This window comes from Heterocephalus glaber, unplaced genomic scaffold (genome assembly GCF_053883595.1).
Source record: "Heterocephalus glaber isolate CG9 unplaced genomic scaffold, H.glaber_assembly_v1.0 deba00001532, whole genome shotgun sequence".
Lineage (NCBI taxonomy): Eukaryota > Metazoa > Chordata > Mammalia > Rodentia > Bathyergidae > Heterocephalus > Heterocephalus glaber.
Genome location: NW_028258330.1, coordinates 24,321,613 through 24,349,039, shown reverse-complemented (window position 1 = coordinate 24,349,039; position 27,427 = coordinate 24,321,613). Strand labels below are relative to the sequence as shown.

General features: G+C 42.7%; 1 protein-coding gene across 2 annotated transcripts in view; it reads right to left on the bottom strand.

Annotated features, from left to right (window-relative positions):
* Positions 1-13,426: 13,426 nt before the first annotated feature.
* Bpifb4 (BPI fold containing family B member 4) overlaps positions 13,427-27,427 on the bottom strand; it is a 31,243-nt gene continuing 17,242 nt past the window's right edge. For both annotated transcript variants that reach the window (XM_087188569.1, XM_004867947.3), the window contains 4 exons: positions 27,082-27,124; positions 26,660-26,723; positions 16,873-16,949; positions 13,427-13,731 (listed from right to left, as the gene is read on the bottom strand). In XM_087188569.1, the coding sequence (XP_087044695.1) occupies positions 13,708-13,731; positions 16,873-16,949; positions 26,660-26,723; positions 27,082-27,124 (208 nt within the window). In that variant the 3' untranslated portion in view covers positions 13,427-13,707. The remainder of the gene's footprint in view (positions 13,732-16,872; positions 16,950-26,659; positions 26,724-27,081; positions 27,125-27,427) is intronic.

The window sequence follows — 27,427 nt, the reverse complement described above, 5'->3', positions numbered from 1 at the left end:
CATTTCTTCTGTGTTGTCCATCTTATTGGCATATAGGTTCTGGAAGTAGATATTGGTGATCCTTTGGATTTCTGCTGGGTCTGTTGTAATTTCAGCCTTTTCTTTCCTAATTGCATGGATATGGGCCTTTTCTTTCCTTTTTCTGACAAGGTTGGCTAAAGGTTTGTCAATTTTGTTGATTCTTTCAAAGAACCAACTCTTGGGTTCATTGATTTTTTGTATCGTTTTCTTAGTCTCCATTGCATTGATTTCTCCTCTGATGTTTATAATTTCCTCCCTTGTATGAGCTTTGGGGTTGTCCTGCTCTTCTTTTTCTAGAAGCTTGAGGTTCAGCATCAGGTTGCTTAATTGGGCTCGTTCTGTTTTCCTAATATGCATATTCACTGCTATGAATTTCCCTCGTGAGACAGCTTTCATTGTGTCCCATAGATTCCGATATGTTGTATTGTCATTGTCATTTAATTGAAGGAACTGTCTGATTTCTTCTTTAATTTCCTCTGTGACCCATTGGTTATTCAGAAGTGTGTTGTTCAATTTCCACGTGTTTATGAAATTTTTTGAGTTTCTTTTGCTATGGATCTCCAATTTCATCGCACTATGGTCTGATACTATACAGGGGATAAGTTCAGTTCCTTTGCACTTACTTAAACATGTTCTATGTGTGAGTATGTGGTCTATTTTTGAGAATGACCCATGTGCAGCTGAGAAGAATGTGTATTGTGATTTTGTGGGGTGGAAGACTCTGTAAACATCTGTTAAGTTCATTTGTTCAAGAGTTCAATTGAGTTCTAGTATTTCATTACTTATTTTTAGTCTAGTTGATCTATCTATTTGTGACAGTGGGGTGTTGAGGTCCCTCACTACAATTGTATTAGTGCATATATGGCTTTTCATGTCTGTTAGTATTTGTTTTATATAGTTGGGTGCACTAGTGTTTGGTGAATAGATATTTATGATTGTCATCTCTTCCTCTTGGATTCTTCCCTTTACAAGGATGTAGTGTCCTTCTTTGTCTCTCTTAATCAGTGTTGGTTTGAAATCTACTTGATCTGCCAAGAGAATAGCTACTCCTGCTTTTTTTCAGGTTCCTGTCACATGGAGTATTGTTTTCCACCCTGTAACTTTCAGTCTATGAGTTTCCTTTTGAATTAAGTGTGTTTCTTGTATGCAGCATATTGTTGGATTTTGCTTCTTGACCCATTCTGCCAGTCTATTTCTTTTGATTGGTGAATTGAGACCATTAACGTTGATGGTTATAACTGAAACGTACTGACTTGTCATTGTCATGACTTTTTCTTTTTGTTGGGTTCTCCCCCTTTACATTTAATTTCTTGTCATGCCAGATGGGTTCATTCTGCTTTGCTTCCTGGGGTTGTGATCCTCAATATCTGTTCCTAGGCTATTGTGTAAAATTCTTTGGCGTGCTGGTTTGGTGTTCACAAAGTTCCTAAGGTGCTCTTTGTCATGAAAGTATCTTATTTCTCCATCCATTTTGAAAGATAGTTTTGCAGGGTACATCAATCTGGGTTGGAGGCTGTTTTCTTTTAGGGCTTGGAATATGTCACTCCAAACTCTTCTTGCCTTGATGGTTTGTATTGAGAAGTCTGCTGTGATTCTGATGGGCTTTCCTTTGTATGTGATTTGTTTCTTTTCTCTGACTGCTTGGAGAACTTTGTTCTTCTGTTGTGTTTCTGGAATCTTAACAATTATATGCCTATGTGTAGATTTTTTTTGATCAAGGCTATTTGGAGTCCTGTATGCCTCACTTATCTGTATGTCAAGCTCTTTTCCCCTGCTTGGGAAGTTTTCTGCCATTATTTCTGTGAAGAGGTTTTTTATGTCATCTCCACTCTCTCCTGTTTCTTCATTGAGCCCAATCAGTCTTATGTTATTCTTCTTTGCATCGTCTAGCAGCTGCTGGATTGATTTCTCATGTTCCCTTATAATTTTGAAGCCATTTTTCTTTTCCTGGTCACTAATTGCAATCTTATCTTCCATATCTGAAGTTCTGTCCTCACATTGGCTCATTCTGCTGTGTAGACTTTCAGTGGAGTTTTTCATGTCCTGGAAATCTATTTGCATCTGTTTTATGGATTCCATTTGTTTCTTATGTTGGGATTCCGTCATGTTCCTGAGCTCCTCTCTAGATTTATTAATCATGTCTTGCACTAGGGGCACAATTTCTCCTGTTATCTGAGAAATTATTTCTGATTTCATTTTTTCCAGATCCCCTTTTGTTGCCAGTTCAGTGGGTCCAGGTGGTTGAGTATCAGAGGGTTCCATCTCATTTCCCTTTGGGGTTGCTGTAGGTGATCTGGAAGTCCAGTTTTGAGACTTATTTATGTGTTTTCTCATTTCGACTGGGGCAGGGGGCTGTTAGGGCCTGCATGGATTACCTCCTCTGAGCTGGGTGAGGTGGGCCAGGGGCCAGGAGCAGCAGTAGGGATGGTGACCCAAAAGCCCTTTCCTGTGGGCTGGGAGCAGCCAGAGGGATGGTGGCCAGGAAACCCCTTCCTCTGGACCAGGAGCAATGGGATGGTGGCTCAGAAGCCCCTTCCTCTGGGCCAGGAGCAGCAGGACAGAAGGTGGCCCAAAAGCCCTTTCCTCCGGGCTGGGAGCAGTGGGAGGGATGGTGACCGGGAAGCCCTTTCCTCTGGACCAGGAGCAGTGGGACGAAGGCTCAGAATCCCCTACCTCTGGGCCGGGAACAGCGGGACTCAGTACCTTGGTCTGGTGGCCTGGTGTCCTCTGCGTCTTTGTAGTGTGGAATCAGGTGGCTGCCTGTCTGCAGTGGGGTGATTCGGTGTCTTCCGTGTGACTCAGGACCTCGGTAGGGCGTGCACAGACCTGCCTGTCTGCAGGGGGCTGATTCGGCGTGTGTTCCGCACGACTGTGGACCTCGATAGGGTGTGGGCAGACCTGCCTGTCTGAAGTGGGGTGATTCCGCGTCTTCCACTTGACTCAGGACCTCGGTAGGGCGTGCACAGACCTAATTCTTTTTTTTTTTTTTGGTAACAGGGATCGAACTCAGGTCCTTGCCCTTGCAAGGTAAGCAACGGAACCACTGAGCTAAATTCCCGGCCCAAATCAAACATTTCTTCTTTTTGGTACCGGGAATCGAACTTGGGACCTTGCGCTTGCGAGGCAGGCACTGGAACCACTGAGCTAAATCCCCAGCCCCTTGTTCCTGATTTTAGCATGAAAGTTTTCAGTTTTTAATCATTTAGTATGATGTTGGCTGTTGGTTTTTCATAGATAGCCTTAATCAGGTTGAGATAAAGACCTTCTATTCCAGTTTTCTGTAGGGTTTTTATTATGAATGGGTGTTGGATTTTTTTGAATGCCTTTTCTGCATCTATTGAGATGATCATATAGTTTTTGTTCTTGACTGTTAATATAGTGTATTACATTTATTGATTTATGAATGTTGAACCATCCTTGCATCCCTGGGATAAATCCAACTTGGTCAGGGTGTACGATCTTGATGACTCTCTGTATTCTGTTTGCCAGTATCTTGTTGAGGAATTTTGCATCTATGTTTATGAGGGAGATTGGCCTGTAGTTCTCTTTTTGGGTTGGGTCTTTCCCTGGTTTTGGAATCAAAATAATACTTGCTTCCAGGAATGATTTGGAGGCCTTGCTTCCCTTTCAATTTCCTTGATGAGTTTAAAGAGTAATGGCAATAGTTCTTCTTTAAATGTCTTGTAGAATTCAGCAGTGAAGCCATCAGGACCTGGGCTTTTCTTTGTTGGTATATTTTTTATTACATTTTCAATTTCATTCATCGTAATTGAGGTGTTTAGAATTTCTATATCTTCTTCATTTAACTTTAGCAATTCATATGTATCTAGGAATCTGTCCATTTCTTCTGTGTTTTCCACTTATTAGAGTACAGGTTCTCAAAGTAGGTATTGTTGATGCTTTGGATTTCTGCTGGGTCTGTTGTGACTTTACCATTTTCATTCTTAATTACATGGATTTGAGCCTTTTCTTTCCTTTTTTTGATAAGGTTGGCTAAAGGTTTATCAATTTTACTTATTCTTTTGAAAAACCAACTCTTTAATTCATTGATTTTTTTGAATCGTTCTCTTAGTCTCCATTGCATTGATTTCTGCTCTGGTCTTTATAATTTCCTCTCTTGTATGAGCTTTGGGTCTGTCATGCTCTTCTTTTTCTAGGAGCTTTAGGTTCTGCATTAGGTTATTTAACTGAGTTCTGCCTGTTTTCCTAATATGGGCATTCACTGCTATGAATTTCCTGTGTAGAAGTGCTTTCATTGTGTCCCATAGATTCTTGTATGTCGTACTGGCATTATCATTTAATTGTAGAAACTGTCTAATTTCTTCTTTAATTCCCTCTGTGACTCATTGGTTGTTCAGGAGGGTGTTACTCAATTTCCATGTGTTTGTGGGAGTTTTGCAGTTTCTTATGTTATTGATCTCCAATTTTATTGCACTATGGTCTGATAATATACAGGGGGTAACTTCAATTCTTTTACATTTACTTAGACATGTCCTATGATCTAGCATGTGGTCTATTTTGGAGAATGACCCATGTGGAGCCGAAAAGAATGTGTATTCTGATTTTGTGGGATGGAACACTCTGTAAACATCTATTAAGTCCATGTGCTCAGTAGTTTGGTTCAGTTCTAGAATTTCTTTGTTAATTTTTTGTCTAGATGATCTATCTATTTGTGAAAGTGGGGTATTGAGGTCCCCCACTACAATTGTATTAGTGTTTATTTGGTTTTTCACGTACATTAATATTTATTTTGTATAGTTGGGGGCATTTGTATTTGCTGCATATATATTTAGGATTGTCATCTCTTCCTCTTGGATTGTTTCCTTCACAAGGATGTAGTGACCATCTTTGTCTCTCTTCATTAGTTTTGGTTTGAAATCTACTTTGTCTGCAAATAAGATTGCTACCCTTGCTTTTTTCTGGGATCCTGTTGTGTGGAGAACTGTTTTCCATCCTTTTACTTTCAGTCTATGAATTTCTTTTTGAGTTAGGTGTGTTTCTTGTGTATAGCATATTGCTGGATTTTACTTCTTAATCCATTCTGCCAGTCTATTTCTTTTGATTGGTGAATTGAGGCCATTAACATTGAGAGTTATAATTGATAGAGATTGACTCATCCTTGTCATGATGTTTTATTGTTGTTGGCTCTTTTATTTCTTATTTTCCCCCCTTTCTCCTTAGTTTCTTACCTTGTCTGGTGGCTTCCTCTGTTGGGCCTCATGGAGTTGTGACCTTCATTGTCTTTTTTTAGGATATTGCTTAGAATTCTTTGGAGTGCTGAATTGGTGTTCATGAAATTTCTCAGGTGTTCTTTGTCGTGGAAGTATCTAATCTCCCCGTTGATTTTGAAAGATAATTTTGCAGGATACAACAGTCTAGGTTGGAAGTTATTTTCTTTTAGGGCTTGAAATACTTCACTCCAGGCTCTCCTTGATTCGAGGGTTTGTGTTGTGAAATCTGCCATGATTCTGATGGGCTTTCCTTTGTAGGTGATTTGTTTCTTTTCTCTAACTGCCTGTAGGATTTTGTTCTTCTATTGAGTTTCTGGGATCTTGACTATTATATGTTTAGGTGTAGATTTTTTTTATCATGACTAGTTGGAATTCTATATGCCTCACTTATCTGTATGTCCAATTCTCCACCTCTGTCTGGGAAGTTTTCTACTATTACTTCTGTGAACAGTTTTTTATGTCAATTGTAGTTTCTCCTATTTTTTTGTGGACTCCTATCAGTCTTATGTTATTATTCTTTGCATCATCTAGCAGCTGCTGGATTGATTTCTTGTGGTCCCTTACTATTTTTAAGAAATCTCTGTTTTCATGGTCCTTCACCACAATCCTGTCTTCTATATCTGATATTCTATCTTCAGATTCCCTTAATGTGCTGTGCATGCTTGGAATGGAGTTTTTAATCTCCTGAATATCTGTTTGAATCTGTTTCACGGATTCCATTTCTTTCTCATGTTGGGCAATCGTGGTTTCCATTTCTTTCTTATGCTGAGCATTCATGGCTTCCAGGATGTTTCTGATCTCATCTATTAGAGCCTCTAATTATGTCTTTCACTATGCTCACCATCTCTGTAGTTATCTGGGAGATTATTTCTGCTTTGAATTTTTCTAGAGCCTCATTCATCTGTTTTGTTACTTCCTGTGCTATCAGTTCAGAGTGTCCAGGTGGTTGATTATCAGACTTTTCCACCTTGTTTCCCCTAGAATTTGCCTTTTTGGGGTGGAAGTCTGAGTTTGTGCCTTGCTTAAATGTCTTCTCATTTTTATTTTTGGTACTGTCCTTGGTTTAGTTCCTGGGTTGATGCTTTGAAGTTGCTTATTGTAGGTATCTTTGTTGCTGTATTTAGAACCCTTATGGAATGATTGCTTCTCAGAGGAGTCTTCCAGATATAGCTGGTCTTTAGGTTTTGAGTCTGTAATGGCTCTGAGGCTGTTTCATTTTCATTATACCAGGAAGGACAACTGATTAGATCAATCACAACACCTTAGCCCAAGTGATACAATCAGCAAAACAATAGCATTAAGTACCTCTTAGAAAATGACAATTTGTGATAGTTATTAATCTATCACCTTTAACTGTGTGAATGAAATCAAAATCAAGGACCAACCCAACATATGTTTATAGTGAATAAACTCTTCAATAGAGCAACTTTACCCTTCTGTAATGGGGAGTGAGAAGGATTTGAGGAGGGAGGAATAGGTAGGTAGAAGGATAGGGGAAGGTTAGCAGTGAGGCCAGAGGGCACAGGTGAGAGAAGGAAAGAGAAGAAAAGAAAAAGAAAGAGGAAATATGAATTAGGCCCAGAACAGGAACACAAAGGGAGATGAAGAGCAATGCAAGACAGCAAGGGAGTGAGGGAGAGAAAGAGAAAGAAAAGAGAAAAGAAAGAAAAAAGAGAAAAGTAAAAATTTTAAAAGAGTAGAAAAAGAAGAAAACAAATTAAAAATAAGAGCAAAAATAGTGGCAATTTTGAAAATAACAGATAAAAGATAGAAATGAAGGGCCTCCTTCAGGGTATGTCTCTGCGGTCACAATGGACAATGTGGGCAGCAGTATGCAGTTATAAGTCAATGAGTCTCAGTAAGCCAGTTAGGCCCGTGAGATTCAGGCAGATTTCTGGCTGCAAGTCCCAAGTTGACCTCCCTGTCCTCCTGCAGGGTTGAACTCTGCAAGATTCTATTGCAGGTTCCAGCTGCCTTTCCCCTGAAGATAGTCCAGGTTCCGATGAGAGGTGATGATCCCTCCAACTTACCAAATACAGTGGTCTGGTGGCCTTTACTACAGAGATTCTCTTCACTTTTCCAGTGGGCTTCAGTTTTCATCAGGGAACCCGAGAAAAGCCCTCTCTCTGTTGTTCACTTCTTCAGCTCAGGACAATGGTCTTTATGTCCCCCTGTGCCTCTGTAGTGTGGAACCAAGTAGCGCCACAGCCAAGAGGCCAGAGGCAGGGCGGGGGAGAGCGGCTGTTGTTGCAGGCACCCACGTGGCTACGCTGGCAGCTGGTGGGCATGCCTGGGGGGTTCTCACCATCTCCTGGTTGCAAGTGGACGTAGTGAGCTGGACGGAGTGGAGCTCAGTCAGCCCGAGACCACTCTGCCCGTGCAGCTATGCTTGATACTTGAATTTCTGTATCTGGTTTATTTGATTTAATGTGATGTCCTTCTGGTCCATCCATTTTTATGCAAATGACAAAATTTCATTTTTTATTATGGCTGAATAAAACTCCATTGTGTATATATACTATAAAAGAGAGGGGTGATCTAAGATTTGTATTCCTACTCTCTGTCAAGTTACCCATCTGGTGGACTATGTATTAATGTAAACAATTTACATGTGTTTGAATTTGAGATCTGCTGCCCACTAATGTTGTTCCTTCCTTAGGGTGGAGGTCTGTGGGAGGAAGTGCAATTTACAGGTAAAAAGAGGTGGCCTATTTACAGGTGAAAGCAGCCTATTTGAAGGTGAAAGAGAAGAGAAAAAATAAAGTGGGTTTGTGTCCTAAAGCTGTATTTTTTTCTAAAGTATAATTTTTATATTCTAATTTTCCTGGTTTCCTTCTTATCTATTTTTATTTTTTTAATCCTATCTCAGAACTGATCGTCCTTTTGATAACTGCCTACTGAACACCTCCTGAAGCCAAACCCTGTGTCAGATCTTAGTCCTTGTCCAAAAGGTGAGCCACCCTCCAAAGCAATTGATAAGCCACTGTGGTCAGCTTAGAACCTAGAGGAAAGAGTCTCACTATTTGCTCCTCCAAACAGCCACAGGAAGCTACTAATTTATTCCTATTTTGTATTTAAGAAAACTGAGGCATGGAAAAGGAAAATAAATTTCCCAGTCACACACCCAGTAAATGGCAGAACTGGGATTTGAACTCAAGAGCTCTGGCTCTAGAGTCCAAGATCTGGGTGCTTCAGTCATACTGCCAGACATGTGCTAATAATGCTGCCCCCACCATGAATCTCCCTAGAGGGTAAGAAGTGCTTGGATTCTTGTCCCTTTCCTCAGTGTTCCTCAGGCCCACTCCTTGTCCGTAGACATGCTTGCTGAAAGCAAGCTGGTTGAACAGAGACAGGGGTGGAGGGCATTATTCCAGGTAAAATAAACCAGGCACAGAAAGACAAATGTTGCACAATCTCACATAGAATCTAAAAAAAGGAAAAAAATCCAAATACAGAGCCACTGGGTCCTGGCCTGTCCCTGTGCATGGCTGGGAATAAGGTGGTACGGCTGAAGTGGATGCCACTTTCAGTCTCTGTGACCATGCAGGGCATGTCTGTGGGGAGCCGGGGTGAGGTACAGAGTCTGACTGTGGGCTCTCATGGCCCCAGAGGCTTCCTCTCCACCTTTGCCCAAGCTATCTCCTCAGCCTGGTGACTTAGCATTCTGGCAGTTGGGATGTTGTGCTTGGCCACCCAGGCTCTGCACTTGGCCCATCATCTTGCATTTTTTTCACTGTCATCCTATGGTTCTAGTTTCACTCCTGTTTTGCAGAAAAGAAAACTAAAAAGTACAGAGAGTCAGTGAAAGAGTGGGATTTGAATTCAGGTCTATTTGACTCTAAAGCTTGTGCTTTGATTGTCACACCAAAGAGCCATGCAGGAGCCACCTCCTTCCAGAACATACAACTGTGTCATGAGACTTTGTTGCAAAGAAAGGGCTCAGGGCTTGAGTCAGATGGGCCTTGAGGGCCCAGTAGCCCTGCTCACTGGCACCTATTGCCAAGGTCTGGGCTGCCCAGGACCTCTGAGACCAGGATTTTGACCTTCTGGAGTTTGGAACACATGGTATCTTGGCATTCTCCCACCTGCCAAGGAAGACCCAGAAAAGAACCTTTTTGCACAGAGACAGTGGCTGTGGGGCACACCTCATATATCAGAGCATACGGCCAAGTACAGAGGAGAGGCAGGGCAGGAGTTCCAGGGCATGTTACCCTTTCTTACCCAGAGCATGTTACCTCCTTCCTTTATTTCTGTTTGTTGTTGTTGTTTGGTTTGGTTTGGTAAGGGGATCGAACTTGGGACCTTGCGCGGTGGCGCCTTGGAACTAAATCTCTGGCCCACTCCTTCCTTTAGTTCTTAGAGCCAGACCTGATCCCTGGTTTTACACATGTTACAGGAATGCCACTACCCTGCTGAATAGGATCTCATCAGCTCAGACAGTCCCCAAGGGTCATCAGACTACAATCGGACCAGCTGTCTAAGGGGAAGGGAAATATTCACTGTCTGTCCTTCCCTCTTTCAAACACATGCCCCATGCTAACACATCTTCTTTTGCAAGGTTTCCTTCTCAACAGCTGGGCTGTGACTGAACCCCAGCATTAATGAGGGTACTGTGCAGCTGCAAGAGACCCCTGGAGGACACATGGAGGCCACAGCCACCCACCATGGGGCTAGAGAGTTCCAGAGTGGCATTCAGTGTTGCATATCCTTACTGTGATCCTCCTGGAGTCCCATCCTCACCCTAAAGACTGGAGGCTGCTGGATTTGCTGCGAGCAAAGAGAGATATAAGAAAATTAGAAGATGAAGATTGTAGATGTTAGATACTACATGATAGGAGCTACCACGAGAAAGACCTGTGTGGCTTTACTGGAGAACCCTGTGATCTCTGGTCTTGATCTTTCCTCATTTCCCCCACACTCATCATTTTTTTTAAAAGGCCCTAATAGATGGGAGAAGAGACTCTCAGAAAGGATGGGACTGATAGAAGGTCCCAGAGAAGAAGTGGCTAAACTGGGATTTGAACTCAAGTCTCAGGACGCCCAGCTTGAGGAGTTGTCTCCTCTCTTCTTTTGGCTTCATCATAACTGTGGGAAACTCTTAGGGAAACAACAGAGGACCTGAGATAAGTCAGCCCCTCCCCCCAGCTTCCCCAGAACAACAGGCCACCCCTCCTGTTTGAGGGGGGTCCCATGGTTAATCAATGCTTTGGAGGAGTTATTTTCTTTCTAAAGAGCTCAAGCTCACCAGCTGTCAAGTTTCCTGACCTGAATATTCCTCAGAACATCACTGAGGCCAACAAGACCCCTGCGGCCACAGAAACCCCCGGAGCACCATCCAGAGCCAGGGAGCCCATTGCCTCCAGGAGATCTTTGCCACTAGGTGGTGTCCTGCTGCCCAGAGGGAGGTTAAGAAGTCTGTCACTGTCATGGCTTGTAGGTCTAGATGTCACCCCAAAGCCTCATGGGGCTTTTTCGGAGGTGGCTGGATCTAGAACGTGTGACACAGGGATTGATTCATGGTGCAAGGCTAGTATCAAGGGCACTAGGATTAAGGGCGTGAGGGCTATCCACCCCTAGGATGGGTATCCTGGACAAGATATAAGGGACAGAAAGCACTGTGGTCATCCCTTGTTGCTTTGCTACCTTCTGCTCACCATGAACTGTTTCTGCTCTGCCATGCCTGTCTTGCCTCCACCCTGCCTTGGAGCCATCTGACTATGGGCTGAAACCTCTACAAAGTGTGACCCAAGTAAACCTTTCCTTCTTTTAACTTTGGGTGTCAGATATTTTGTCTCAGCAACAAGAGAAAAGTAAGTAACACAGTTCCCTCTCGAATAATGGGCAGCCATGAAAGGGACCATAGCCTCTCCCCAGCCCCCACCTACTGTGGCAGGGCTTCCTCCCCTCTAGACCTTCCCCACAGCCTGGACAGGACTCTGGCTCTACCTTTCTCTTAGCTCAGGGCCAAGAGTGTGGATGTTATTAAGAAAACCAAGAAAACCCATAACCTGGGATCCTGGGGAGGGGAAGGGTAGACTGTGAGAGCCCCCAGAGGCAGCTCTGATGTTGTATTTACTCCCCAAAGAGGAGCTCATTGGTAGCTCTTCCAACCCTCTTCCTTCCCTTACCCTGTGCTCCTGTTTATTCCCTTTAGTCCTCAAAATCATCTCAAAATTATCTCTACATTTACTTATCAATGTTTTCTCAGACTTCATTATTCAAGATCTGTCTTGTGGACTAGATCAAGACTTCACAAGGGCAGAAACCCATCACTCTTGCCAAGAGTAGAGTTCCCAGTGCCATTCAGTGAATGACAGAATGAATGAATGATGTAGGCAGGAATCAAACACTGAATCAGACAACTTTACAGTTTAGCTTTCTGATGTTTTAAGCCAAAGAAAACATACAAGGCATTGAGGAAAGTACCTTTTCAAAAGACAACAGGAGGGAAAACTGCCTTTGTTTTCTGTTGTTTTTGTGGTGCTAGGGATTAGACCTGGGGCTTTTGGCATGTTAGGCAAATCCTCTACCACTGAACTGCCCTCTCTGTGCCCCGCCTCTGCAGCTGTCCAAAGCAGGCCTGACTGGCTCTGGGAAGGTCCTCTGGGAACTGTGTTGGCCAGGAGACCTGGCAGGTGCCCCCATCCTCAGCTTGGCTCTGCTCAGAGCCGAGGGCTCTCAGGGCTTATAGCTTTAGGGTTAACCAATTCTGCTATTAGCCACAGCGAGCACATATTGAACACCTACTGTGAGTCAGCCTCAGTGCTAAACACCTGGGAAAGCATAATCTCATTAAATATTAAATATTATTATTTATTTTGAGGATGGGGAGACTGAGGTTCAGAAAGGCTAAGGGCCCCATCAAGTCACCCACTCAAATGACAGAGAAACTACTTGAGTCCATCTTGCTTACTTAGAAATTCTTGCTCCTTAATGACCTCCTGATGCCACAGTTGACATTAATGTGGACAGGAACCCTCTGTAGCATACTTTGTGCTTATTTTTAGTGTGAAGAGTCCGTTGCTTCCCTCCCTGTCCATGGATGGGGTTTCAGGAAGCCTTGGGGTGGGGTTGTCCTGGGGGGACAGTGACATGGCCAGATCTGGTTTTCCTGGAATGTACAGACTTTGGGCTTTCTGTCTAGAAGCCAAAGATGGGCCCTAGAGGACTATTTTGGGAGCCTCTCTGCCTGTTTTCTGGGCTGGTGCTGTATCCTTGCTCCATAGGCTTAAATTCAAAAGCAAGAGGTGCCTTGTGATTCTGCAGACTCACCCTCCCCTCAGCTATCTCCCCCTATCCAGGAGAACCCTGTATGTGTTTGGGAGGAGGGTTGCAGCATCCCTGAGGTCTTCAGTGTGTCTGTCTGTCTCTCCTCCCTGCCTGGGCAGGTCAGGAGGGCTTTGGTGTCAAACTCAGCCTATGGTGACCCCTACAACTTGTGAGCAGAGGCAGCAGTGCGGTGAGCTGTCGGACCATAGGCCCTGGAGCTGAGCCACCGGGCTCAAACTTCAGCTGTGTGACACTGGGTAAGTCACTGCACCTCTCAGTTCCTCAATTTCTTTATCTGTAAAACGGGCTGTCCTGGTAGGTACCCTGTAGTGCTCTCAGGAGATTAAATGAGACCACTTTCCAAAGTCACAGTCCAGGGTTCAGTAGGTCCTGAGCACTTAACAGGCAGGAGCTCACTGCAGGAAGTGGCAGAAGCCCCCTTCACCACTCCTCTGGGACCTGGCATGTACCCATCCACCCTTCTAGACCACAGAAAGTCACAGTGGGGAAACAGGAAGAGAGGAAAGGCAGAGAGCAACTGAGAGTCATGAAGGAGAGGGGACTCTATTCACAGTAGCACACAGGAGTTGGGCTCTGATAACCCCTCGAAATATGAATCGTGATGATTTTGAGCTTAGAGCCCCAGGGTCCTGGTCCTCCCCATGTGTGAGGAGTGGGGCAGGAACTGAGGCAAGAGGGGTCAGCAAAGGTGAGAGTAGAAGGAAGCTACCAAGAGTGGAATTAAAGCCCTCTTGCTTATCAGCAGGGTCCTGGGATTCGCCTGACATTTTCCAGTCATGGTCTGGACCATCCCCAGCTGCCAGACACCCCTTGCTCAGTCACAGAGGGAAGAAAACACCCAAACCTTGGAGGATCCTTCACAGAGACTCACTCCAGCTGCAGGGAAGGTGGAATCTTTATTGAAAGTGTAACAGACTACCTGGGTCCTCCAGCTCGGTCCCCAAGGTCCCCTCCCTCCCCCTGCAGACTGATGTGTAGGCCAGTGTTCGCCAACAAAGCAGTGGCTGGAGCGATTCTCTTCAGAGTGGGGACAGGTGAGGAAGAGGGCAGGAGGGCTGGGGGGACCTGTCATGGAGGCTGAAGAGAAGTTCCAAGGACTGTGTGCAGGCCAGGTGGCTCCAGGGCTGGTTCTGGTTCCTTCCAGCAGCATCTCTGTCTCTGTCACTCATGTGCTGAGCACCAGGAGGTCCTTGGAAGGTAGAACAGAGAACCAGGTGAGCAGGCAAGATGGCTCTGAACAGTGGTGATGAAGAGGCTCGTGTGGGCCTGCCAATCCCTGGCTGGGCCATTATCCTGCCCAGTAGAGAGAGCCTGGGTCAAGAGCCTTCCCTTTTTGCCCCTCATCTCCTTCATTCCCGAAATAAGAGAAAGAGGCCTGAGCTCTTCTCTCCAGTCTTTCAAAAACCCAGTTTATATAATTTTTTAAAGTTCTACAACCAATAATGAAAGTAATGAATTATAGCCCACATAACAAAATAAATATCCATGAGTCCATATTGATATAAATAATTGACTGAACATATAAATAAATGGGGGGACTGCTCTTCCTTAAAGAATTTCAACTAATAACTGTAAAAAACGTACAGAAACAGAAAATCCCCATTATGTATGTCACATACACAATGGAGTGTACCAAAATTGGTGGGAGAAGGTCTGGTGAGAAACAGGGCATGTGCATGGTCTCAAAGAACCTCCTTGTAAGACATTTATTAGTGACAAAGGGAAAAATAGTGGCTTTACAGTAGGGAAACCTGGCAGGAACCACCTTAAGCAAGTGACAACAGTGAAGCTGTCCAGGACTATGTCACATGGGCATTGTGCCCCAAATATAATATGTGGAGAAGGGCACACACCCACTTCTATAAAGTTCTTGCCAAAAAAAATGTGACCTCCACTAAACAATGAGAAAAAATCAGATCTACCTTGAAGTGTATACCACAAACAGGCCAGGCTTATTGGAAATGTCAAGGTCATAAAGTGCAAGGAAAAGGTGAGGAGCTGTCCAGATGGGAGAACTCTAAGGAGATGTGACAACAAGATGCAAGATCCTGCACTAAATCCTGAACTGGACACAGGACATGGTGGGAGAGCTGGTGGAAAAGGTGTGTGGATTAATGCTCATGGATCAGTTTCTGGGTTTCAAGTGACTGCACTCTGGTTATAGAAGATACTAGCATTAGGGGATTCTGGGAAAAGAATATTTGGAACAATCTGTTCTATTTTGTGCAGCTTTCCTCTTAGTTTAAAATCATATCAAAAATTTAAAATAAATGGCTAGATCCATATAAAAATGACAAGATGAGCAGTCACCATTCACAGGGGCTACAAGGCCAGGCACAGGGCTGAGGTTGTGAAAACTTCAAACCTAATATCCGTCTTACATTTTCATAACAGGTACTTGTGCTGTCTCCTTTATGGTTCCGAAATAAAATTCATAGGTTACATAACCTACTTCTACAGATATATTTTAAACCAGTATGTTCTCTTACTGTAATGTTAAGGAGAAATAAAAATAATTTATAATAAAATAATATGTATTTCCATATGAAAATATTCAAGCATGATTATTCATCCCTACCAATTTTCAAAAGGTCTGGGGGAGAGGCTGGGTGCAGTACAGCCCCATTGAGAACCACTAGTTTGAGCTGCTTCATTTTATTTCAATACAGACTCCACTTCTCTCCAGCTAGGTGTCTCTGGGCAAGTGGCCTACCCTCTGACACTCAGGCCCTTCACCTTGCATGTGAGGATAACATCAGCCAAGACTGGGGCAAGACGCAGACTCACATCCAACATTGCATAGGGCACACGCTGCAAGAATGGGGAAATCACAACGACCATGACAATTACGGTGATGATGACAAATTTGGGCCAGTCCTGCTCACATTTCCTATTTCTGTCTTTGTTTAGGCAACTAATAACAGTCAGCAATACAATGCCAGGTAGTTTAATTTCTCACCACAAACTCCCCAAGATAGGTATCATTATTCCCCATTGTCAGATTAGGGAAACTGAGACTCAGCAATGCTAGGGTCCTGCAGCAGCTCAAGGGATAAAACCAAGGCAGGCACCCCTGGGACTGTCCCAGAGCCTGCATCTGTCCACTGCCCACACTGTCATCCAAGTTCACTGCCCACCTCCCTTGGCTGCTCCCCTAGTGTGGGCAAGCATGGGGTGTGTGGGAGGAGCCATCAGCTGTGCAAATAGGAGCAGCTTTGGAAAGGACATTGCCAATCTGGAGCAAAAGCCTGTCTGTCCATATCTTGACCAGCATATTCCAAGGAACTAAATCCTGGATCTAGAAACAATTTGGCAAACCAAGATGTTCACTGCAGGATTCTGTTTTATAAAGTTAACATGGTAATGGTGGACATTTCTAGAGTGCTCACCATGCACCAGGGTCTGGGCAAGCACTTTCCATGCAGAATCTCATTTTATCCTAGAGACAGCCCTGTGGCTATGTACCATGATAAGCCTCTTTTTTTTTTTTTTTTTTTGATAAGCCTCTTTTTATAGAGGAGAAAACTGAGGTTCAGAGAAGTTAAGTTGTTTGACCAGGACCACCCAGCTGGAAACTGGCAGAGGCAGGATTTGAACCCAGGCTGTTGGGCTCCACACCTTCATTCCTTAACCACAGTATTCTGCTGACTCCCAATCAAAGCCATGTTTGAAAATAAAACTCCAGAAAGACTGGACTAAAAATCCATCACAGTGTTCCGAGGTGTAATTACTGAGCTGCATACGTATCTAGGAGGATACACATGAATTTGTCTAACCTTTTCTGTATTTTTCAACTTTCAGATGCTGAGCACATGTGGCCTTTATAGTGGAAACAAGAGACCCTGCATTTGAACTTCAAGGCATCTGCCATCATTATAACGAGTCAATTACTTCAGGAATATTTACCCAAAGTCCTGTGTCCCCACTGGGCTGGGGAAGCTTCACAAAGGCCAGGACTGTACTTGTTCATTTCTATATCCTCAGTACTTTTGGCACAAATACAGTAGGTGTTCAGTAAAAGCTCTTCCAATGTACTACATCACATTTCCACCTTAGGCAAGCCTGTTACTACTCTGAGCCTCAGTTGCCCCATCTGGAAGATGGAGACAGTGACATCTACGGCGAGTTCTCAATAAGACTGTGGATGTGAGAGTTTCCTTTAAGGATTCTACCAACTTTGTTCCTATTCCCTCAGCCCTGAACTTTGAAGGGAGAGGCTCTAGCCCCTCCCATTCTCTTCTTCCCAATTGTTGGCCTGATCTTTTGCAGGGACCAAAGGTGACAGCAAAGGACAGAAGGAGATGCAGAACAGAGTTCTATCTTCCCTTACCTCTAAGACATCGATGTCTGCATTGCTGAAGTCGATGCTGAGGATTTTGGGGAGAGGGACCCCAGAACCCAGCACAGCTATAAAAAAGAAAAAAAAAGGTCATCAGGCACAGTCAACATGGCCAGGAAGTATCTGCCTAACCAGAATCCCCCTGTATTTGTAAGAAGATTAGCCACTTCGGTCATTTCCTGAGGTCTTTGCCCCTGCCTGGAGCACACTCCCTTGCCCTGGCCTTGCTGGTGAGCATTGAGCCTTCCCTGAGACTCTTTCCCACATCACCTCTTGTGAGGCTTCCTGTACCCCAGCCCTGGTATCTCCCCCACCCCACCCCTGACCTTGCCCATTAGGGAAATAAATCATGATATATGAACTCCCTGTTTCTACATCTGTTGCCTCTAATCTGTGGGTCCTTGCAGGGAAGGAGGGGAAGACAAAGGTTTGCTGAGTGAAAAAGACGAAGATGCATGGGAGTTCCCAACACATGGCTGCCATGGATTTGCCATTTGGTTTCAGATTGTCTGAACCTAAGTAGACTTGCTGACTAATGTTCTGGCAAGAAGGGAGGGAGAAATGGAGTAAGGAAGGGAGGATGAGCTGGTTGGGTGTGGCCAAGTGAAGTTAAACAGACTTCTTGATTCCACAAGGACTTTTTAGAGAGCCAAAGACATTGTAAGTCTACCCTATAAGATTATCTTCAGCATTTCCCAGTCTTGCTTGGCCATAGAACCCTTTTTCAGGGTATTTGGTGGGACTGTTTTATGGCACCCACTTTGGGAACCACAGATCTAGTCCAATCTCTTAATTGTGAAAGTGATAGACTGCATTTCAGTGAGATGGAAGAACTTTCCCCAAGTGCACACCACATCTTAGTGACTAAGGCAGGTCAAGAATCTCAATCTCTTGGCTCCCAGGTCAGCCAGCCCAGTTCCTACACCATGCTCCATCCCTGGGGAGCATGCATGGGCTTTGTGACCAGCTCTTTCTCTACCATTGAGACTCAGCCTCTCCTGGTGATGAGTCCCAGAATAAGGGTCTGCATGACATCAAGATCTCTCCAAACATATGGCTGGTGATATCAACTAGGAGTGCCAGCCCTCTTTGTCCTCTCTTCTGTGAGGCAGGAGTGGGGAGAAGGAGTTTGGAGCTCAGGTCACCAATCATAACACGATTGTCCAGCTGCTCAAACAGCTGTCCCAGCCTCCAAATGACCCCCTTACTTCAACAAGGACCTCATGATCACACTCTTGAGATGCCACAGTGAGAATAAAGCATGCTCAGTCTAGACCACCTAGAGAGTTAGCAAGGACATCTCATTGATAATGCAGGAAGATACTGATTAGGAAGTGGGGGATATGGGTCAGGTCAACTTTAGTTTTATCTGCAGATTGAACTTTTCAGGAGATGTAGTCCCTGTATAATTAAAAATAAATTCATTTTTAAAAAGAAGTCAGGAGAGGGACAACCCACTTTCTGGTCCCCCTTCTGTGACTCTTAGACCGAAGCTTTCTCTCTCTCGATAAATTTTTCCTACTCTTAACCTCCATTGTTCCTAGAATTCATTCTTTGATTTTAGAGGACATGAACTCACGTTTTGGATATCTAGTAGGTTTGGGAGTGACATCTCTTCCCCTATATCATTTTGGAGGTTCCACCAAGATTACTGGTCAGAGGTAAGAGTTTGCTTTTGTTCCATAGGTTTTAACTTTGGCCTTTTTGCTTCATAGATTGTTACTATTAATTTCATAGGCTCTGGCTACTTGTTTCATAGATTCTGGTTTTTGTTTCATAAATTCTGGCCTTTGTTTTGGCTTTTGTTTCCAAAGTGTCTTAATTTTAAGCTGTATATTTTAAATGTTTACATTTCTTGTTTTTCTTATGTATTGTCTTTTGTTAAAATTATGTTATATTCTTGTTTTGTATGTGTTGCATTTGGACTTAGTTGCTTAAAAATGTTGTAAAATGGGTCTCTTATGAAATCGTCTCAGATAAAAACAGTTCAAGCTTTTATCTGTCACTTATAGAATGCCAAACAGTGGTTACTCTGCCAGCTAATAATTGCCTTTAGGGCAGCTGCCACTCTCAAAGCAGAGGACAGGTTTCCCTGGTTGCCCTCTGGTGAATCCTCACTCCCTTTGACACCGATGGCAGGTGGAAGGTTGACCAGATAGGCAATTGGGTTCCTTTCAGAGACAGATCTCTGATTGAATGGAACTAGTAGAAACTGAGGTGACAACTGAGGGGTCATGGCCAGGGCTACTTTCTGGGGGATACCCAAAGGTCCCTCTGAAGAAACTAGCTCCTGACAGCCCATCTGGGTAATCAGCAGAAAATCTCCACATCTTGTTCGTAGCTGGACTCCTCAGTGAGGTGAAAGGGGAACTCTGTCAGTGATCATCAGATATCCTCTGTCTCAGAGTGATCTGAAACAATGCCATCAGAACCCTTCCTTAAGCCTCCGTTAAGAGTTGAGCTACAGGTTTGGAGTGCTTTCTCTACTGCTAGTAAGACCTATAGACAAATGTACAAAACAAATATTTGATAGAGTAAAAATACCTGAACCTTCTCTCCCACCTATGCATGGTCTTCATCATTTATGTGTGTAGGGGAGAAAAATGCCTTTTCTGATAGATTATGGTCTTTGGAACATTGATTGTGGACTTATAAAATGCTGTATCATAAGTTTTGGGGATGTTTATCCAGCTTGAACTTCATTTGAGCTTTTTCTCTCTGCTAGTGAGTTTAAAAATCCACTTAAACTTTTCTCCAACTTGTTGGGAGTTCATTTGAAAATCCCTTGTAGTCAGACCACTCCTCCTTCCAGAAAGTCAGATTAAGGCAACTCAAAACAACTGTTTTGTCTTACATGAGGGAAAATAGCAATCAGTAACATGCATTTGTGCTTTTACTAGTTAACTAGAATATGGAACTATCTTAGCCAGCCTTTCTCTTCATTCATGCATGCATAAGAAGTTGATAAGAGTGCCTTTACTATGAGATTGTGGCTGCTAGGAGGACCTATGAGTTTCAAATACTTAGTGAAATTAAAATGGACCTTAAAGGAGTAGTCTTGTATTGCTGCTAATAAAAGTTGCCTAAATGACTGGACAGACAACAGAAATTTCTCAGAACTTTCTCTGCCCTAGGGCCCAGGACAGAATCTGATTTACCATCTCTGAAGGTGATCTCTTTTGCAGGAAAAATACACTAATTTGACTGTTGACTTATTTTCCTCTCTCTCTTTCAAGGAACTAGATAGCAGTGGTTTAAATCTCTTGGTTTGATAGCAATACTTCCTTCTCTAAACATGATTGTTATGACTGAAGTCAATTGTAACTTGCGCTTTGAGAGTACCTACTGGAGTAAGGATATGAGTTCCCTGAGGGAGATAAGATCTTGTGCTGGTAAGGGGTAGATAGTGTAGTCCAGTTTTATTTTCTGGTTCCCTCTCCAGATGGTAGCTACCTACCCTGGAGTGGTATAAACCTTGTGGGACGCCCTGGGGGATGCCCTAGGGAGCACAGGAATCAAGCAAAGACTTATGGGATGCCATATTTGTTTCTCTTGTTTCAAATTAGGACTCTATATCTGAACCTCTTACTCCTTTGGAATATATTAAGGAGCAATTTAGTATTTCTCTACACCCGCGTGTGGTGTGCCTACCTCCTAAAGCCAAGTACACAGAGAAAAGTACTATGATGCTATCTCACAATTAGAATTATACTGTAAAAGAGAGAAAATGGTCAAAACCATCTTCTGTTGAGATTTTCTTTACATTAAGAAGTAATTCTTGCTTGTGTTCAAATGTAAATGTGGGCCTTAGAAAAATGAGAGACCTCACCCTTAAGGCATTCAGTACCTCTAAGCCTGAGGCTACTCCTTGCCCTAACCACTAGGTGCTGAGGGTAGAATTTGTAGGCCAGACATAATTAATCTCTATGAGGCTAGATCCATCCTTAGCTAAATTGTTCAGGTCCCTCAAAGACAACATGTCTTGCAGGAAGTAAATGGCAAATATGGGACTGCCTGTGTTCATGTGTCTTTTTTTCTCAGCAATCTAAGACAGATCAGATGAGACCTAAGAAAGTTTTCAGATGATCCTGATATGTACATTGAAGTCTTTAGAGGACTTACTCGAGACCTATGGACTAGATTAGAAAGATGTAATGTTGCTCTTAAATCAAATATTAATTTCTAATGAGAGACAAGTAGTATTACAAGCTGCTACTAAATGTAGAGACAAATATTATCTAATTTTGGAAGCTCAAAAGACAGGCAGCCAGAGGAACAACTGGTTCCTACTGGAACACAAGCAGTTCCTATACAAGACTCCCACTGGCCTGCCAATCAGATAGGAGATTAAATAGAAGACATTTTCAGGCATGTATTCTTGAAGGTCTGAGAAACATGAGAACTAAGTCTTTCAATTATTTGAAATTGTCAACTATTTATGAGGAAAAATAGGACATCTCAACATCCTGATTTGATAAAAGAAAATACTATAGTTTTTCCCAAGTCACAGTCTTGCAATATGTGGATAGTATGCTGTTATGTGTCCCCTCAGAAGTGCTTTCTAACTGAGACATCTGCTCTGCTAAATTTTCTAACAGACAGGGGTTATAATATTTCTAGATCTAAGGCACAGCTTTGCAGCTTTGAGGTAAAATATTTAGGCCTTATTATATCTAAGAACCCAAAGACTGGGGGAAAGAAAGAATTAAACCAATTCTTTCCTTTCCACAGACCAAGACCCTAAAACAGCTAAGGAGATTCCTGGAAATTACAGGTTTTTGTGACCTTCAGATAGCAGGATATAGTGAGATTGTGTGACCCCTCTATTAGCTTATAGAAAAACCCAAAAGACAGACACCTGGGGACCTCATTCCCAGACTGCACTCTAGAAGTTCAAACAAGCACTTCTAAGTGCCTAACTACAGGATACCATTTCAGTTTGTATGTTAATAAAAGGTGAGACATGTCTTTGGGAGTGTTTCTACATCAGGGAGCTAGCTGCTCAACAGCCTGTAGGATATTTCAATCGTAAATTAGATATTGCAGATTCAGAGTAATTCATTGAAAGGGTAAGCCCTAAACAATATAGTTAGAACACTTTCATTCTCTTTCAAGCGGCAAAAAGCAGCCATTTGGGTTCTTTGCTTATTGGTTTGATTTTTCTGCTTAGCAGTGTGGTGGGAGTCAATCATAGCTTTTGTCTCTGGAGACATGTTTTGCTAAGGATTGCAGATCCACTCTGGAAAAGCTCCTGAACTTAACTGTCCTTCTACACCTGAGATGGCTAAGATTTAGTTTTTGTGCCATACTTAAAGGCACTCTTCTCTCCCTTCTCCATGGCCCTGCTCCTGAGAACGCGGTTTGATTCAAGGTACTTCCCTTTTCTGTAGCTGCTGGATTTCAAGACAAAGCTTCCAGAATGGTGAGTTTCCCCTCCCTGGAATCCTTTCAGAGTAAAGCTGACCTTCATTTATCAGTGGGCTAAATAGAAAATTGGTCTAGATTTAATCCTGAAATTCTCAAAAGATAAATGTAAAAGTTTTAGTTCAGATTTATCTGTCTTTCAGCCCTCCAGCAAAACTAGAGAAAGGTAAGAACAGCTAACCTGGCTCTGGCCACTTCCTTGCACCTCTAGCCAGCTGCCACTGGCACTGGACAAGATAAAGTCTAAGGGACACCTTAGATTGGGCACAGAACAAGAGGGATAGACAGGGATGCCTTCTTTTCCTGTTTCTTTTCAAAATGGGAAAAACTGTCATAGGTAGACATCTGCAGCACAGCAGGTTGGAGCCTTGGCAGGACTTCTCCCCGCACTGCTTGGAATTCACACTTAGCTCCAAAGAGTGTCACCTGGTCTCTTCTACATGCAAACCTAGCCTGAGCAGACCCCACTGGAGATAGTTAAAATTACCTTTAACAATTTGTCCCTTTAGAGGGAACAATTACATGTGGCTATTAAACAACTGTGGCTATAAAAGCAACCATGAGAAGCCTATGTAGCTGGGTATTCCAGTCAGATAAATTGGCAGCTTAGGGCTCATCTTAAAATGATCTTTGCTTTCACAGATGTAGAAGATTTTTATTACAAAAGATCTCTGTTAATTGATCTATAAAGTTCTGACTAGTCTTTTTATAGTTATAAACCCAAAAATTATAAAAGTCATTATAATTCAACTTGGCCAAATACATCTGAGTGCACTCTGGTTTATAAACAAGTTGTCTTATGTGTGTGTCTGTTTGTCTGTTCAATTTGTTACAATATGTACAGCTGTTATGTTTGAGCTTCTTTCTTTTGGCATTTTGGATTTTTTAAGATGTTTGCCTGTAACTCAAGTTGGCTTATAGATAAATTTAATTAAAGACATGGTTCGCCCAGGTTGCCAGATGATCCAAATAATGTCAACTGGTTTTATAAATACAGTACATATTGTTGTTTATGTATAACTTGGGAATTTTTCATTGGTCAAAATAATGTGTTAATTGTTATGATCTGGCTCTCACAGGTCATCTAAAAATTTGTTAAGATAATTAAAGACTCTTGGGCTTAGGAAAACTATGGGACAGGAGTCCCCTTGGTAAAGAAACAAGCAGCTGCCTGGAAAAAATTTATTCCAGCCTTTGTTCACAAGGTGGATCCCAATAATTTCCATAACTTTGTGGAAAATATGTCGCTAAACATATCATTGTGATAGGTATACGTTGGTCATGGGCTAAGTTTTCTGTGAAAAAACAATAAGGTTTTCTTTAAAATGTTCTTGGTACAAAACAAAATTAAATATAAGGGGTTTCATGTAACTGGTATTCATTGTTATTTCATGGAGTATTAAATATCATTCATGCTGTCTGGGTGTACAGGTCTTCTAAGATATTGTTTATAGTAATGATCTTTTTTGACTCACGTATCTGCCTTTCTCTTACACTCCAGCTACTTGTGATAAGAGGTACATGTCAAGCCAGCATGAGAAAACCAGTCAAACAATAGTTTTCTTAAAAACTTATGTTATATATGTTATATGTGTCACCACACTTAGGGATGTTCAGTCACCAAACAGTTGAAACAATCACACTAAAATTAGAGGGTAGACATTATGAACTCCTAAAATACATTTATAGGCCAATATGTATGTTCTCTTTAGATGGCATCCTACTAAAGGATAACAAATAAGAGTTTTCTTTATGTCATTTAATGTCTTGTGATCAGATGAAGGTGTTTGACTGAAAGACTATTCCATACTAAGATAGACATGTAAGTGCTACAAAGACAATGTCATCATGATTTTCAGGCTAAAATACTATGTGTGGCTCTCGGTTTTAAGTTTCTCTATAATATATAACTATTGTCTGTTAACATTCTACAGAGATTCAACTACTAAAACAACCATGGTTGGTAAAAAATAACAGCCTTCTAACTGTGCTTTATACTTCAAAGGTGCTTGATGTCTTAACTATTATAATAGTTAAGCTCACTGCTCCTACTAAAATACTTATGTCACTGATCTTCTCTTTTGGGAGTTCAACAACTAAAGTTTGGAGACCAAAACTAGAAAAGTAACTGGGCTAAGAGGACAGCCAATATTTTGGCCCTGGCCCCTCAAGATCAACAAAGATTCAGGACACAAAGGAACCTTTCCTACAGGATCCTACATCTTTGGTAAGTCACTCAACCTCCTGAGTAGGGAGATTGCTGGGCACCAGCTCTATGCATGGTTCCAAAGTAATGCCTGAGGAGACTTAACTGACCTTGATAGATAGCAAGAGGTTCATACTGATTGACAGGTCTCACTTTAACTTGGTCTTAAACACCCAGCAGAAAACAATAACCAAAAGAGGGATAAAATAATGCCATAGTAATAAAGCTAGACGTAAAAAGGGGCTGCAGTCACTGACCCCTTCTGGCAGTTTCCAGCTCTACCAGTAGCTGACCATGATTATGTAACATTAGAAAAAAAAAAAAAACTGTGGTAAAATCTATAAGACCTCAGCTAGAGTTTTATATTTCTTAGTGAAATTTGTTCTTCAAATTGTGTCTTCTTACAGCTGAAACTAGAGAGACTTATGACAAAGTATCAGACTTATAGATAACCTCTTATCAATGAAAGAAACTGAGTCAGCAGGTTACAATCACTATTACAGTATCTAAACGTAACTTTCTCCCCAACCTGCCCTTCCATTCTAGTGTGCTCATGCTTAGGGTATACATGCTGTAATTTCTTAAAAGTTTTGTTTATTCTTGCCTAGAGGCTGCCAAACTCCAAGCAGTCATACAAATGGAACCAATGACAAATGTGCTAGACTTCTTTTTCGGGATTCACCAGATCGACCTTGTAAACAGCTCATAACTGCTAAACTATACAATATGACTTCTATGTTGGCTTCTGAAGTCCCCTGGACCTTCTCCTTATCCTCTTTGTGGGAGGCTATTACTAGTTCTTCCCAGTGGAGACCCTTGTTGGCTATGTTCATAGCAATCCTGCTGACCTTATAATTTGGCCCATGTATTAACTGTATCTTTGGCTTTGTCTCCTCCAGTCTCAAAGCTATACGGCTACCAAGATGACAATGCCTGGCGCCTATCGAAGGACTTCAGATAGACTGTAAGAGTAACTCTAACTGCTGATCACAACTATGACCCTCTTCAGCTGGGAGTAGCCAGAACTGTCTTCACCCTTTGCCCCCTCACAGCAGTTAGGGGTGCTTCTTCAGAGGGGGGAATATTATAGATAGGTAAGTTAATTAGATGTCTTGTTGCCAGGTTGACAGGGCCTCCTTTAAGGCACCAGCTCTACAGGAGCCAACACAGCAAGGAACCATCATGGAGAACAATTGAGGCACATATACTGGTTAGCATTATAAAAAGGAAAAGAAGTAATACTTCCCCTAGAGATAGATAGCAGTGATTGATATTCTAAATGGGAAGTTCATTGTATGTGACTTGTCTTCCCATTTGATCCCCATTTAATCAATATTACCTGGGTGACTGTACTTGTAATCTTACTGGTTGGTCATAGTTTTGTCCCACCTTATGCCCACCTTATAAATTTCCATTGGGTCTTATAGTTTTGTCCCACTTTGTACCCACCTCACCACATGGCTTTGCTGTATAAAACATCTTTAAAAAGTGTGGGGGGGACCCACTTTCTGGTCCCCCTTCTGTGCCTCTTAGAAGCTTTCTTTCTATCAATAAATTTTTCCTACTCCAAAAAAAAAAAGAGAAGAAGGGGCCGGGGATTTAGCTCAGTGGTTCTGCCACCTGCCCCGCAAGTGCAAGGATCTGAGTTTGATCCCTGGTACCAAAAGAAAGAAAAGAAGTCAGGAGATATCTTGACCATAAGAAAAAGTGGAGAAATAGAATTTAGAAGGAAATATGCTCAAGTATTCATATCAATTGTCTCTGGAAGGTGAGACTTTTTAAAAATTGGTCCAGACTTTCTAAAATTTGTACACATAGCATTTTCCTAGGTAATCAGGAAAGCAAAACAATCAGCTAAACGAGAAAGAGCTAAACAAACAAATAAGGGAGCCAATGGACACCTGGGAGCCAACATCATCACATTATGCTCAATGACTATACACAAATATTATGTATTAATTAAAAATAAATTGTAGAAATTAATTCTTTTAAACAGGAAGAACTTGCATCAATAAGCTTCGGATGAAGTTCTCAGGAATGCTATTGAGGTAGCATTCCTCAAATGTACATTTAACATGCCCAGCAAACAAGGAGCCACCTGGTCCCCAACCCATGTGCCCCTGAACATGCATGGACGCCCACGCTCACCATTCATTGCAGGCATAAATGCCAGGTCAAAAATCTTCTCGACCAGCATCTCCATGAGGCCCACCTGTGGGGAAACAATGAAGACTGAATCCAGGCAGGGGGTTCACCCAGCTGGGAAGCGCCTCTAGGGATCTGTCCCTGGAGCCCAAGATGAAGACCCCATGTTACTGTGGGAGAGTCTAAGATCTCTAACCAGCAGAGCCTGAGCTCCAAAACCTCTCAGGTGACAACCAGTGGTACCTGGTCCCCTCGTCACTACAGGTAGGGAGGCTAAGGTTCAGAGGAGTCCAGCCCTGGTGCCAACCCTTTGGAATTCACACTCTTGTCAACCCCGCCAAGCTCATAGGGATGTCATTCCCAGTAGCTCTTCCCAGCCTCTGTTCACAGAGGAGATCTCCCTAGGCCCTGAGGGTGATACTTACATCAAAGTTGCCTACATTTGAGGTTTTGAGGTTGAGGTTGGTCCTACAGATAAAGAAAACAGCCTATTAGAAGCAGTGATCCCTCAGAATCACAAGGCACTTGTATTTCAGTGGGCCATCAGAAGCTATCTACCAAAATCCTCTAGAAGACCCATGTCCTGGGGGAATTTATAAGAACAATGCTGGTTTCCATCTAGTGAGCACTAACTATGGGACAGATGTGATGCTAAGGGCTTTCCATGTAGGCAAGGCTGAAATCGTAACCACTCACTGTGTGGCATGCCTGGAACCTGCAATCTCTGCTGCTGTGCTATTCTGAGAGGGGAGGCCTAGCCTCAAGGTCTTG